Genomic DNA, 13,569 nt, shown 5'->3' on the forward strand with positions numbered 1-13,569 from the left:
TTTTTTTTTTTTAATGCTTGTTGAAGCTAACATTTGTCATTTTGGATCCAGTAAGAAATTTAAGGCTTGTCAATTCTGTTTGGAAGTCCATTCTTCTAATCTCTTAGCTTTGGAATTATCCTTAAAGAAGCTTTTGTATTTTTTGATTTTATTTAACATTCTTCTAGACCGCTAGAGTCAGTTTACTTGCATCTTTTTTGCTTGGATATCAATCAGTGCTTCCCGAGAGATTAAGTCTTTAATGAAAAAAAAGTACATGTTATGTTAGTTCTTCTTACATGCACAGATGCATTAGTCTAAAATAAATAGAAAACTATTGAACTAATTAGCCAGTGCTTAAGAAAACTTCTGTTGATGTTTTTCACATCAAAGTACAGACAGTGAACAGGCTTGACTGATAGCTAAATAAGTACTGTTTTCTTCCTAATTACTCCTTGCAGTAAATCAGCTTTAGGTGTGTATCAGAGGTAGTGTTAAGATAGTGCTGTTGCAAGTGCCAGCATTTGTTCTAGAAAAAAACAGCTGCCTTAGCTGGAGCTGTTAAGTATTCAGCGAAACTTCGCAAGAGTTAACTGCAATGATGTAACCAAAATCTAACTTTATATAAGTATATAGTAATTTTCTTCTTAGCTTTCTTTGTGTTCTGTTTTAGTTCATTTGACCTTTTTTTCTTTGTCTTTCCCTGACAAATGCTGTTATATTCTCTGCCTTCAGAATAAATTGCATGTTACCTTCCCGAAGATTAATGGATTGATTTTTTTTTTTTTTTTTTTTAAATGGCACCTTCTCTCAACCTGCTGAGGTTGTTGCAGTGCACTTAACTGATAGATAAAAGTGTCACGTTAGTTGTCAAATGTCTTCTTGATTTCAGGATGTAGAAATTTAAGATAAAGATGATAATTTGATTGATGTTCCATTCTGATTTTAGTAAGTATGAGTGGACCACTTAATTTCTTAATGCTCCATGTTTACTGTTATTCCACCTGAAATCTTACAAATAAAGAACCTCTGAGGATTTAGAAGCCTTTATAATTTTTGGACATGGGATGAGTACATTTTATTTGTTTCCTGGCTCAGGTGTATAAAGATGCAATGCATGCCAGCAAGTTGATTATGACAAGAAAGAACCCTTTCAGCTAGAGTCTTCACGCAAATACAGCGGTTGTTTGTACAATTATTTGCAGGGATTGCTCCTTTTATATGGATATTTAATTCTTTCAAATAGGATATTTTACTTCCCCTTTTTATAAAGCACTCAGAACTGTTTGCTAGCTAGTAAATGTTGGCTGTCTCTTTGGAGATTCATCTCTCTTGGACAATGAACTGATAGCTGCACTACAGTTATGGCCAACGTAATCATCTAACCGCCCTCTGTTCTCAGCAAAGCGGAATACCTGCTTTGGTAGGGTTCGTGCCAGCCTTTGAGAGAGATCTAGAGACTTGGAAGGAGGTTTGAAAGGAGACTTTCAGGAGATTTGGGGTTTAAGTAATTAAAGGTCAGGACCATCAAACAGCAGCTGTCCAAAATTATTAGTCTTTGATCCTATTCCAGTGCCTGGATAGACATAGTGAATGCATAATTGTAAAGAATCTGCTATTTCTAACAGCTTATTTGCACTTAAAAAATGTATATAGATCTGATAAATGTAAGCTTAATAAATGCAGTCATATTGAGGAATTTCCTCCCTTGCAAGTACAGTGTTAAACATTTCTTGTTATGCAGAACTTTCCATTCCTTCCTGATTTGCTTAAGGAAGAAACATTACTTGTCTTTGTTAGCTTCTCTGCATTCCCATGAATGGGCATAGTGTTTCCAATGATTGTATTTGTTTTCTTTTGAACGTTTATCTTCTCTCTTTACAATATCTTCTGTGCAGTTGCTTCCCATTGCAGACCCTGAATGATTTTCATGGTCAATAATCATATAATATGGCATCAGACCATTTTTTCACCCTTCAGTGTCTGCTTTCCTTTTAATATTCTTTCTGCCTCATCATTCAAGAGAGGGAGATTCTAAGAACAGCGGCTTTAGCTCACTTTTACTCATGATCCCTCAGAATGCAATTGTCCACAACCCATTGTGGACTAATTTGAGTTATTTAGAACATTGTTCCTTTCCTGTTATAGAAGTTGGTATGTTGTCTTAGGTACTTATTTTTATATAATGCAGATGATTTTTAAGGGTCTGAAACCTTGTGTGGTAGAGATGTCACCTGCTTAAAGCCTGTCTTCTTAGCTGGAGGTTTCTCCCCACTTCAGATACTGAGAAATTGCAACCTGTGCGTGTGTGGGTAGTTGCCTTTAAAGTTCAGCTTTGAATATGACTTTCCCTGGGCAATGTAATGCACGGGCAACTTTGTTCTTTTTTCTAGCAGGCCGAAGTATTGCATGAAGCCAGCACTTCCCCGCTATTTGAAGTACTGCTTTCATCCAAAGAGTTTTTAGTTTCTCTCAGATTAATGCGTCCTTTTCTTGAAGGATGGGATGATCCCCCCCCAACTCATGGGGTCTTTGTTTTCGGTTCGCTTTTGTTCCTAAAGCTGCTAGCCCTGATGACTTCATTGACTACCAGAAGAAATTCCTGCTCATCTCAATACTTTACCTTTTCGCGTCCAATTGGAAAATAACCATATGCAGATGGTTTGCAACATTCAATAGTTTGCCGATGCCTTCCTGAGGGCTCCACTAGGTTGGAGTGTAGGAATGGTCAAGCCCCTTCCCTTTTCTTACACAGAGAAATTACCAAAAGTATCTGCACTAGCTGCATGCCTGTCTCAGATGTCCTTTTGAAGCATTATCTGCTCCAAGCTTTCTCAGTTCTCATTCCTATCTAGAGAAAACACACCAACCGCTTTGATTTTCACGTGGAGAGAATTGGCAGTACAGTACAGAACATACAGAGTACACATGATGTAATGAGCTACACAAATAAAAGAGGTTACCTGACCACTAAATGCAGATTGTTGAATTGTCTTTGTTCATACTACCTAAATGCTTTAACCTTCGTTATAAAATTCGAGGTAACATCAAGGTTCTGTGTTATTACAAATTTGTAATCCTCCATGCAGTGCAGGGTAGTTATTCTACTTTCTGACATGAGGAATTATGTATCCTCTCAAGAGCTTCCATATTTCAAGACAGTGCCAAATCCTGCAAGTAGAAATAGATGGAGGCAACTACTAAACAGCAGTTACTGGTAGCAATTCTTTTCCCCCTGCTTCTGTTATTCTTGGATGCTGAACAAAGATGTTCCTTTCCATCCTGCCCTTTCTTTCATGTGGAATTCCTGCAGTTCCCACACCATCAGGTGTCCCTCTTGTGCAGAGAGTGGAGCCTACTGAGTGGAGTGACGAATGTGCTCTCAGTTTCTTCATTTGTGCGTTGGATTTTTTGGGGGTTTTGTTTATTATTTTGTATCGTTGCTCTCTAGCAAGTCTAGCAGAATGTTTTTTTTGTTTGGAGATCCTGGAACAATGGGCAAATGACTGCAAGCGCAAACTCCCCCAGATGCTTAAATGGAGAGTCAGAAATTAGACAGGCAGGCTCTTATGCATGAGGCTACGGAAAGATTTTGATTTCAAAGTAGGAGAGGGAGCTAACCGTGCTTTGTCAAAGCTTTTGCCAACTCTAATTCTCTATCTACTAAAAGATTTCATTTCTACAGTTCGAGTATATTATGGATGCAGTGCTAAAGCCAGGATTTAATGCCTCTTTTTTAAATTCTAGTTTGTCAGTGAGTTTTGTTGTAAAAAGCCTTGCATTGCTTAAAACAGTAGAACCAGTAGCATTAGGTCAGATGAAAGTAAATCATACAGACCTGGGGACTTTGAGCAGTTTCTTACTTTTTTTTTTTTTTTTTTTTTTTGCTTCATTCATATGAACAAAAATTATCTGAGATACTCATTCTGTGATTTTTGAGATTTCTTCTTGCACTTTAAGGTAATTTTTTGGGATGAGCATGCATTTGTTGTTCGTAAACTGCACCACCTAGTGGTGATCAGGCTTTCGGTGAAAAGAAATAGTTTAATTTAGGGATTTGCTCATTAAATGTAACAGTAATTCCTTTCTTCGTCCTCTCGACATTCTTTTTGGTCTAAGTACACCATGCTGCTGTCCCTTAAGTTTATTTCCAGTAGGTTAGACACTAAATTAAAAGCCCGTATTTATAGTATTTGCATCTTTGCATGAATACAGTGTAATGTTTTTTATGCAGGGTAGGTTTCATTAATATTACTTTGTTAATGTTTCTGTAAATTCTTTTTAAATGACTCTTGTATGTTGCGTCTGGTAGCTCCTATGCTAAAGTCATTAGTGTTTTGGGTTGGTTTTTTTTTTTAATCAGTCATTCCCACTCATCAATGGATGCTAAAATTTACCCTTTTGTTTCCCCTGCTCCTTTACAGCCTCACTTCTGATCAGACTCTTACACGTCAGGGTCCCAATCCACCTTTTCCTGAAAACTATCACACTTTGCCAAAGAATACCAGGCAGCCTTCAGGGAGCTCACCACCACCACCAAACCGCAATTTGCCGAGTGACTACAAATATGCACAGGACCGCGTTAGCCACTTGAAGATGTCCCAGGAGGAAAGGAAAGCGAATAAAGATGGAACTGTTTGGCAGCTCTATGAGTGGCAGCAGAGACAGCAATTTAAACATGGCAGCCCCACTGCCCCACTTTATGTAGGTTCTTCAGACTTTATTGATCGTGGTAAGTCAAAAAGTTCATTAGATGTTCCACGATCAATATCTGTTCCGCCCTCTCCATCTGATATTCCTCCACCTGGACCTCCAAAAAACTTTCCCCCAAGGAGACCACATACTCCTGCAGAAAGGCTTACAGTTAAACCGTCTGATGAGAGACAGACTGTAGACGTTCCTTTTGCTGGATCACCCAGGAAGATACGAAATCATGCTGTAAAGGTTTGTATACAGTATAACTGATTTCAAATTATTCTACATGTGGTGTCATACATTGATAGTTTAATTTAGTCATTTTCATTGCATCCTTCCTTGTGTGTGAAAGATCGTGCAGGTTGTAAAAGTTAATGCAATTAATAATTTTCTCTTAAAACTCTTGTCTTTCTCATCATTTCAGATTTGTTAATTTTTGTTGGTTAGGAAAGGAAAATTGGTGGCACATTACATTGGTTTGTAATATTTTTATTGAAAACCTGAAAGGCATATGTTTATATGTATAAAATATACAATTTGTAGTATTTTAATGTATAGACTAGATAGGCAGGAATATAAAACTCAGCAGGATGCACTTTTCCTTGATTTTTTACTTATGCTTTGCCTTCTCTACATGTTTTGCTATTGTAGGTAATCTTACAACTGATTAAATTTTTAGTTATGGCTAAAAACATAATAATTTTTCATGCATTTGATATTTTTAAGCCCTTTGCAGGGTCATTATCATTGCGCTCACCAAAATCAAATAGCGTTGGTCTGAAACTTTTAACCTTCTGCAGATTTTCAGTGTGGCTTTTTTGTAGGCACTGCTGTACCCTCATATCCAGAGGTGACAGAGGTTTCCTTATTTGGTACTCCACATGGCTGTCCTTGCTTAAGGAAATTAGGGAAATTCAGGATTGAATCAAAGTAGAATTTACTTGTCTTAGTAGCTCTTACAGTGGAATAAGTGGAAACGAAAGCCTCTGTGTTCACCTAATTCTTTGACTTCAACCATGGGCTCTGATGGGGAAAGTATTTGCAAAGAAAAACAACCTTGTAAATTCAAATACCCAGTGTGGGTTCAGGACCATGACTTTAGGTTGCGTACCAGCTTCATGCACAGTTTAGACTTTTTCCTAGTATATATGCAATGTAGCTGTTGGATGTCTTTCAGCATTTATAGATTTATAATATTCTGTCAGAGGATGAAATAGTCTAGTGATGTGCAGCATTGGAAATTAATATTTTTTTAACTCCTGATTATATTATACCAGACATTGATTTCTCCATGTGTAAGTGGAAGGAGCATTACATGCCTTATGAAGGAATGCACAGCAGTTTTTTCCCTTCCTGTGCAATGTAGCTGCATAAACTTTACTCATAAAATAAAACTCTTTTAATGTCATATTGGTTTTAGCAATATAGGGAAACGTAGTTTTTCTCATCTGTAAAACTTTTCTGTGAAACTTCTGTAGAGAAAAACGCTTATATTTTTGTATGTAAGCACACAGCGTCATTTTACATCTAAATGTATATGTCTACAGAAATCTGTGATGCTCCCCCCTCCTTGGAATGCTTTATTAAATTCCATCGAGTTACACTTCAAAAAAAAAAAAAAGGGCAGAACAAAACAGCATTCAGTGAAATTCAGAGACAGGAATAAAAATAAATTGTGAGACATTTAGGCTGCCTTGAAGAAAACCACAAAAGTTTGGCATTAAGAGAAAGGTGAAAGAATGGATGTGCAGTAGGTTTTCGTATTATAAGCAGAAAGGGGCAGATCAAATATGATTATTTAGGGGGAAAAAAAAAAAGGTATTAATGGAACCCATTGCCACAAGGTGTCACTCATGTCAGTAGCTTAGTGTTCCCTGGCTACAAGAGGGCACTCACGGTTGTTACTGTATGGAGTACAAGCCCGCCGGCGGACGGCATAATCCAACCCGCCGTTCTCTGGGAGACATTAGGTGGGGGGGGGGAAATTTATGAATATTTTTTTTTTTTTTTTAAATTTGCTGGAAGCCACTGTGCATGGTCTGCTGAAGCATCTCGTGCTGCTAAAATCCGCTGATCTCCCCAGCATCACAGGTGCTAAATCTGCATTTGTTCATTCGTAAGTTTTAATTAATCATCAAAGGATCTGGCTGGCCCACGAGTGTAACCCTGATCTAAGCAAGCCAGGAATTCAAATACAAAATCGGTGGCAGAGGTGCAGATCTTCTGAATTTTCCCTCAAGTACAACATACCTCTTGCTTGAGACAATCCTTACAATTCTGACTGTGGCTTCTTGCAGAGCTCAACTCACATTGATCGGCGCTCCATGCCTGCCATGGGCTACATGACACATACTGTCAGCGCACCCAGTTTGCATGGCAAGTCGGTAAGTTGAGAGAGCAGTTACTTTTCCTTTTGTGTCATCATAGTATTGTAGTTAAGTCGTCAAATCCTGCTCATTCTGTAGTAGCTGTATTTTTATTACTTAAAACATAAATAACTTGAATGAGAACTTAATTTTAACCAGCTCCCAGTAAAGCCTGTAGGAATTTTGCTGTTATCTGCAACGTGAACAGGGGTGAGCTGTCTGTTAGTACAGGATTCAACTTTTACTACGTTTATTTGACCAAACACAAAGTTAATGAAATAATTGCTTAATCATGTCAAGTAACTGCTTTCTGGGCACTGAGGTGAAAAATATAATTACAGTTACTCTCCCTGAAGACTGCTAATTTCCTCTTTACAATGTGTCTAAATACCTGCAGCCTGAAGAGCTAACATTGCTTCTCATTCGATTAAGGAGACATCAGGCTAAGTTGGCTAGTATACGAAATTACACAATCGCACAATTACTGCAGCACTTGCCAACTAATTCCACCTATCAGGTCAGCTGCTGCTTGGCTCATCTGTGCCGTATGACATTTTGTGACTCTGCAAATGCTTCATTAGTGCCATGCTTGAGTCTGTGCTTTCTTGCCCATTCTTTGGTATTCTACAATTCCCAGGTCGTTTGCGGTTTTTCTTTGCTGCTGTATTTGCTGTAAAAGATATGAGTGTTTTAAGTTACAGGGCAGCAGTGCGTATGTTTCAAAGTGTTATGTATACTTCCTTTTTATACTATTTCTGAAAATGCTGCATCTTCAGAAATACCGGTTAAAATATTAGATAAGTTCATTCAAAGCAAAACCATTTCTTTGTGCTGCTTTCATGATGGGATTGGCTCCCTGTGCCACATGCTGCGTCACCTGCAAATTGAAATGCATCAGCTACTTTGTACGTTCATATGAGCTTGTAACTGTGTCAGTTCTGCAGGTGAATGTTGGTTCATAAAAGCTCATGGGCATCCAGGATCATCAGCAGTGCTCTTGATTGCACTGATGGATGAAACTTGTAAATGTGAGAACAAACAGAAATTTACTTAAAGAGTTCTTTGGTTCATGTTACCTCAAAAATGGAGCCATCTGGGAATAAAATGTGGTAACTCTTCGTGGAATTGGTGAAGGCTTTATATTGCCCCAAAAACTAAAGGAATTTTTTTGAGTTTCGAAAAGTTTAATTTCCCAACTTACCTCACCTACAGAACAATTGCAATAAGATGGGCGATAGTAACAAGGATTTCTCAAAAAAATGGGCAGACTTTGTAGTCAAGTCCTCAGCCAGACTTACAAGCTGATCAGACAAGAATTGTAAGTGAACACCTCTAAAGAAATGCAAGAGTGATGTATTGATTTTATGGCATAAAGGGTTTTTCTTTTCTTTAACTACACATTCTCATTGGCTCAAAATTTGAGAAAAGGTATAGTTGTGTTTTTCTTTTATTCTGAAGTTTAAGGTACCCAGGATATAAAATCCTATCAAAATACTAGTAAAAGTTCTAGGAATCTGGGGGCATTTATGCTGATTGCAAAGCACATTTGCAACATCTAAGCTTTATTTTGTTGTGTATTGCAAATGCCTCTTGAAAGAATGAGAAATAACTTTGTTATGACTTCTGTGCATGCTTTTCTTGAAGCGACTGTAAAGAAGATACTGCTAGGTGAATGTAACTGTAAAATTAAGCCGATAGCAATTACAGGTGAGCCAATGAAAAATAAGGATCAAGTTGATTGCTATTACTTAAAAGGCAAAATGGATTCTCTAATCGTATAAGTGAGATCATTTTCAGTATTTTATTCACAAAACTTACTTTGTACTTTTCCTGAATAAAGAAATTCGTGTCTTAGAATGTGTATGAAATGCGATCAAAAGTATTCTAATTATTTGTTACATAATGGCTTTTAGTTACATCTGCCATTCAGTTAGGTACAGGTCTTTTCTTCGCCCAAAGGGACATACTATGCTGGAGGACAACACCATAGCATTTTCATTGAAGGGACAGTCAGCAGAAATCGGTCTTGAAAAAATAACTTTTGAAAATCTATTGTTTCAGGTAGTTACACGTCTCATTAGAGGTGGAAAATTCAAATCTGTGTTTGGAGGGTGGCCGTGAGGTCGTAATATTCTTGGGAAATATTTTGCCCATTTTTCAGCTGTAAATAGCAAAATGCTGGTGGAGCAAGTGTGCTTCTTTATGTACTTCCTACTCTGTTATTTTGTTTTCTGTTTCATCCATTTTCTTACATATAACCAATCCAAGTATTTTGAAATTGTTTCAAACATTCAAATACATTGTGTTTTTTCCCCCCTATGTATTTACCTGAAGGCGGATGACACTTATATCCAGTTGAAAAAGGATTTGGAATATTTGGATCTAAAGGTAAGATTTTATAGGAGTCTACTTCCATTATTTTTTTTTAAACCCAGTGGTATTTTGAGTATCATGTTGGTACCTGCAGGTTTTCAGATCACCTTCTGTTCAGGGATGGAGGCTCTGTGCCTTTTACCATTGCTGTTGTGCTTAGAATATTGACTGTCTTTATAGTATTGACCATGCAATTAAGCTGCAAACTCAGAAAATGTAGTTGCTTCAGTTTTGTAGGAAGAACTTGTGATACTGGCACTCCAGATGAATGATACTATGTGGGTTTAGTGAAATCAATAAAAACCTGATTCAAAATGTTTGTCTGCTGTAGCTTTAGAATCAAAGTGAAGTCAACTCCTCTAAGTTAAAATAGGGTGTTCTTTTAATCCAGCTTTTTCCCTTTAAATCTTCTTAACCTGACTTTTTTCTCGGTTTTATAATATGCCATATTTATAATGTCTTGCTTTCTTGTGAAAATGTGGTGATTAATTAGCACCTGTCATTGTTTTCATATTATTACAGCTAAGAGATTTCAAATGTACCCATTCATCCATCCGTCCATAGATATAATCTGCCTAAATAATGTTACCTGATATGTCCTTTTAAAAAATAATTTAAAAATATGATATTGAGCATCAAAGCGTCTGTCTAAACTAAATTAGTTCTGTATCTAGTACACCTGATAGCTGGCAATTTGAAAGCAAATCTAGACTTATTAATAACAGGTTTTGAAGAAAAAAAAACCCAAAATGTATCATCATTTTGCTTAGCAAAGCAGTCTACCATTTTCTATGGTGTGTAGGATGTCTCACCATATATAAATTATATGGTGTTTCTGAAAATCAGGGTGGAGTGAAATTTTACACCCTGTTATTGTTTGCATGTACATAGTTCTCACCAATGCCATGGGGCTTTGTGTATGTGTAACTACTGAGCTCCCTGGACCTTTTAGTATGTGTACTTCGATTTTAGCTGATGTTTTAATGGCTGAATATAGAACCAAATATATCAATGCAAAATATTAGTAATACCTATTACACATATGTATAGTATCATATATATATAAAATATTTATCATATAATATATGCGGTATAGTCTAAATGATCAAATACATAAACTGTTGTAATCATTAATATATGAATTTAAAACTGGTTGGACACGTTTCACTTTAGGCCTTGTTCTTGGTTTGTTAATGGCTTTGCCAAATGTAACGATATCCCAAGCCATCGGCTGAATTTTACGACAAATTTCAATTTAAAAGTCCTACAATTTGAGAAATTTTTAATAAACGCAGTGTTTTGTCCATTATAAAACACAACGATTTTCACAGTTAAGAGTGGCCACAGTTTAAGCCTCCGAAAATGTTATATACTCATATATATTGGGATGGATTTTTAACTTTTTAGTGGATTACATCTGGATTGATTTGTTGCAGTCCAGGACATGAAGAGCCAGTAGTCTCCCAGGAGCTCCCCTTGTGCCTTCCTGCAGCCTGTGTAGCACCTGACGAAAGCAGCCAGAAAGAGAAATGTATGGGGGCTCCTGATCTTTCTGTGAAAAGAAAGTTAATCACAGAATGGAAGGGACCTTTACAGGTCATCTAGTCCAATCCCCCTGCAGTGGACAGGGACATCTTCAACTAGATCAAGTTGCTCAAAGCCTCGTCCAACCTGACCTTGACTGTTTCCAGGGATGGGGCATCTACCCACCTCCAGAAGCTGGACACAGTTGCCTAGAGTAGACAGGGACTCCAGAGCTGGACATAGTACTCCAGGTGGGGTCTCACCAGAACAGAGTAGAGGGGCAGAATCACCTCCCTTGACCTGCTGGCCATGCTTCTTTTGATGCAGCTCAGGATACGGTTGGCTTCCTGGGCTGCGAGTGCACATTGCCAGCTCATGTCCAGTTTTTCATCCCCCAGTACCCCCAAGTCCTTCCCAGCAGGGCTGCTCTCAATCCCTTCATCCCCCAGCATTAGCGTTAATGTTAGTGTTAGTTCCTTTTTGAAAATCTTGACAGTTAAAGTGTCAAATATGTTACCATAAGAATGATCTAATTTTTCAAAATGGGCATTTCTTAATAACTGTCTTTCAGTAGTGGTCTGGAAATGTAACAACTCGGGTCAGGTTGCTGAGAGATTAAAGAGACCATGGGAAATTTGAGGAGGTGTCTTTGTGTTAGTTTAATTGGTGTTTTGCCACTAAATATAAATTACTGAAGAGATGCTTTATTTTGCAGTATGAGGAAAGAAGAGTAGAATGCTGAATGAAACTTAGCAAATTAATTACTGATTTGGTAACGATGGAGTATGGCAAATTCACAGTTAATATACATGGAACCTTTCATTTAAGACACTGAAGGCTTAGATAGAAAGCCTTTTAATTCAGGTCTCTCTTGGCTTCATTGGGCTTTGGGTTAGACCCACTCTGATGAAACAATTTCAAACAGGACTGAAGATTTTATAAGTGGAGTTAAACGTTTTTCTTTTCACTAAATCCATTACTTCTGAAGATCTCTGTTCCTAGAGGTTTTGAAGTGTAACTTTTCAACATGAAATAGTGATTAAGTAATTAACTGCATAATAGTAGTTAGTACTATAGTACTGAAACTGATTACAGGAAGTGGTTACACAGCATTTAGTAATTTGTCATTAATCACATGTTTCTGCCCCCATTTCTCTTATCCTTTTATATTAGCCTATTTTTTATTCTTTAAGAGTTTAAAAATATTATCTAAGAAATAATTTTTGATGTTAATACCAAGATGATTGTTCAGCATTATAGTGTATTGTCATAACATAAGTACAAATTAAATAAAAATGCTCTAGAGATACTAATCCATTTCAATAGTTTTCTCCTGCATGCAAGCTAGTTCTGACATAAAAAAAAAAGTCTAAAGTCTACTCACGCTATGAGAAACAATTATTAAGTTTGAACTTTTCAAATGCCATACTTTGTGGAGCTTTGCTTTAAGGATATTGCCATTAGATTATAAACTCCCCCCCTACCCCCTCAAAAAAAAAAAATAAAAAATTGTTGCAATGACTCTGTATTCTTTTTTTTTTTTTTTTTTCAATCATGAACTAGAGGCATGTGGAGCATGAAAGAAATGGTGTAGTTGTATGCTATAGCATAACCATGCCTCTTCTGCAAACAGATTTCCACAGTTGTCTTCTCACAGTTGGGGTTTTTTTATCTCTAACGTGGATAGACCCTGTATTAGGAAAGCAAAAAGGAAGAACAAAGGAAAGAAAAACTATCTTCACCACAAGCTTCTAAGATGACTTTGCAAATAAGGTGAAACACAAGTGGTGAAGGAAGCTTCCCTTTTTGTGACTGTGAAATCCAGTTCAAGGAGGCTACAGGAGGGATGGATGGGCAGCCCCCCTTCAGAATAGTTTACAAACGTTCCCAAGCAGGTTATACAAAATATGGATGAGGAAGTATAGGAAGGTTTGTGTCCCTAAGTATAAATTGTGCAACCAGTTGAAGCAAACCTGGAGCCCTCTCAGTGGTTCAGCAGTGGTCCTGCTTCACTCTTCTGCAGTCGCACTGTAGTATCTGAAGCTGCTTAGTTTCTACTGCAGTTGAAAGAGGTTGCTAGTGCATGCTTGTATCACATAGATAATGAAGGAAAGAGCGCGTGGCAGGTATTCGTTATGGGAGGAAGGGTAAGTGTGATTGAAATAACTTTTTTTTCCATGAGGTTTTAACTGGGTTGCTCAAATTATCAATATAGAGCTCTTGGTGGAAGTGTTACTTCATATTAGGTGACAGAAAGTATCTTGCTGTAATTCCCAGCGCTCTTGAAACTGCAATTGGGCAAATCCTGTTGTGTGTTTTGCAAAAGTAAAGAAGTCTTATGGTTGGATGAACAATCTACCTGCAATATAACAGGACAGGTAGATATCCAGTTGTAGCTTCCATAATGACAAATTATATAGACTATAAACCTCAAGGATCGGTGTGACATAGAGCATGTGATTACTGCCACTCATGGAGTTTTGAGTTGTACAGTTTGGGGGTTTTAATTTTTACGACTATAACAAGCTATTACTGAACTTTTGTTTGAAACAGATAGAAAATAATGGACCTCTGATCAACATGATATACAAAGTGCTAAAGAACTCAGCACAAGGGTTACTATCCAGTATAC

The 13,569-nt window shown here is 37.3% G+C and overlaps 1 protein-coding gene across 15 annotated transcripts in view; it reads left to right on the forward strand.

The window, feature by feature from the left end:
* Positions 1 to 13,569, forward strand: part of PLEKHA7 (pleckstrin homology domain containing A7) — a 167,351-nt gene that overhangs the window by 124,055 nt on the left and 29,727 nt on the right. For all 15 annotated transcript variants that reach the window (XM_074585831.1, XM_074585833.1, XM_074585832.1 and 12 more), the window contains 3 exons: positions 4,404 to 4,923; positions 6,972 to 7,058; positions 9,375 to 9,428. In XM_074585831.1, the coding sequence (XP_074441932.1) occupies positions 4,404 to 4,923; positions 6,972 to 7,058; positions 9,375 to 9,428 (661 nt within the window). The remainder of the gene's footprint in view (positions 1 to 4,403; positions 4,924 to 6,971; positions 7,059 to 9,374; positions 9,429 to 13,569) is intronic.

This window comes from Larus michahellis, chromosome 4 (genome assembly GCF_964199755.1).
Source record: "Larus michahellis chromosome 4, bLarMic1.1, whole genome shotgun sequence".
Taxonomy (NCBI): Eukaryota; Metazoa; Chordata; class Aves; order Charadriiformes; family Laridae; genus Larus; species Larus michahellis.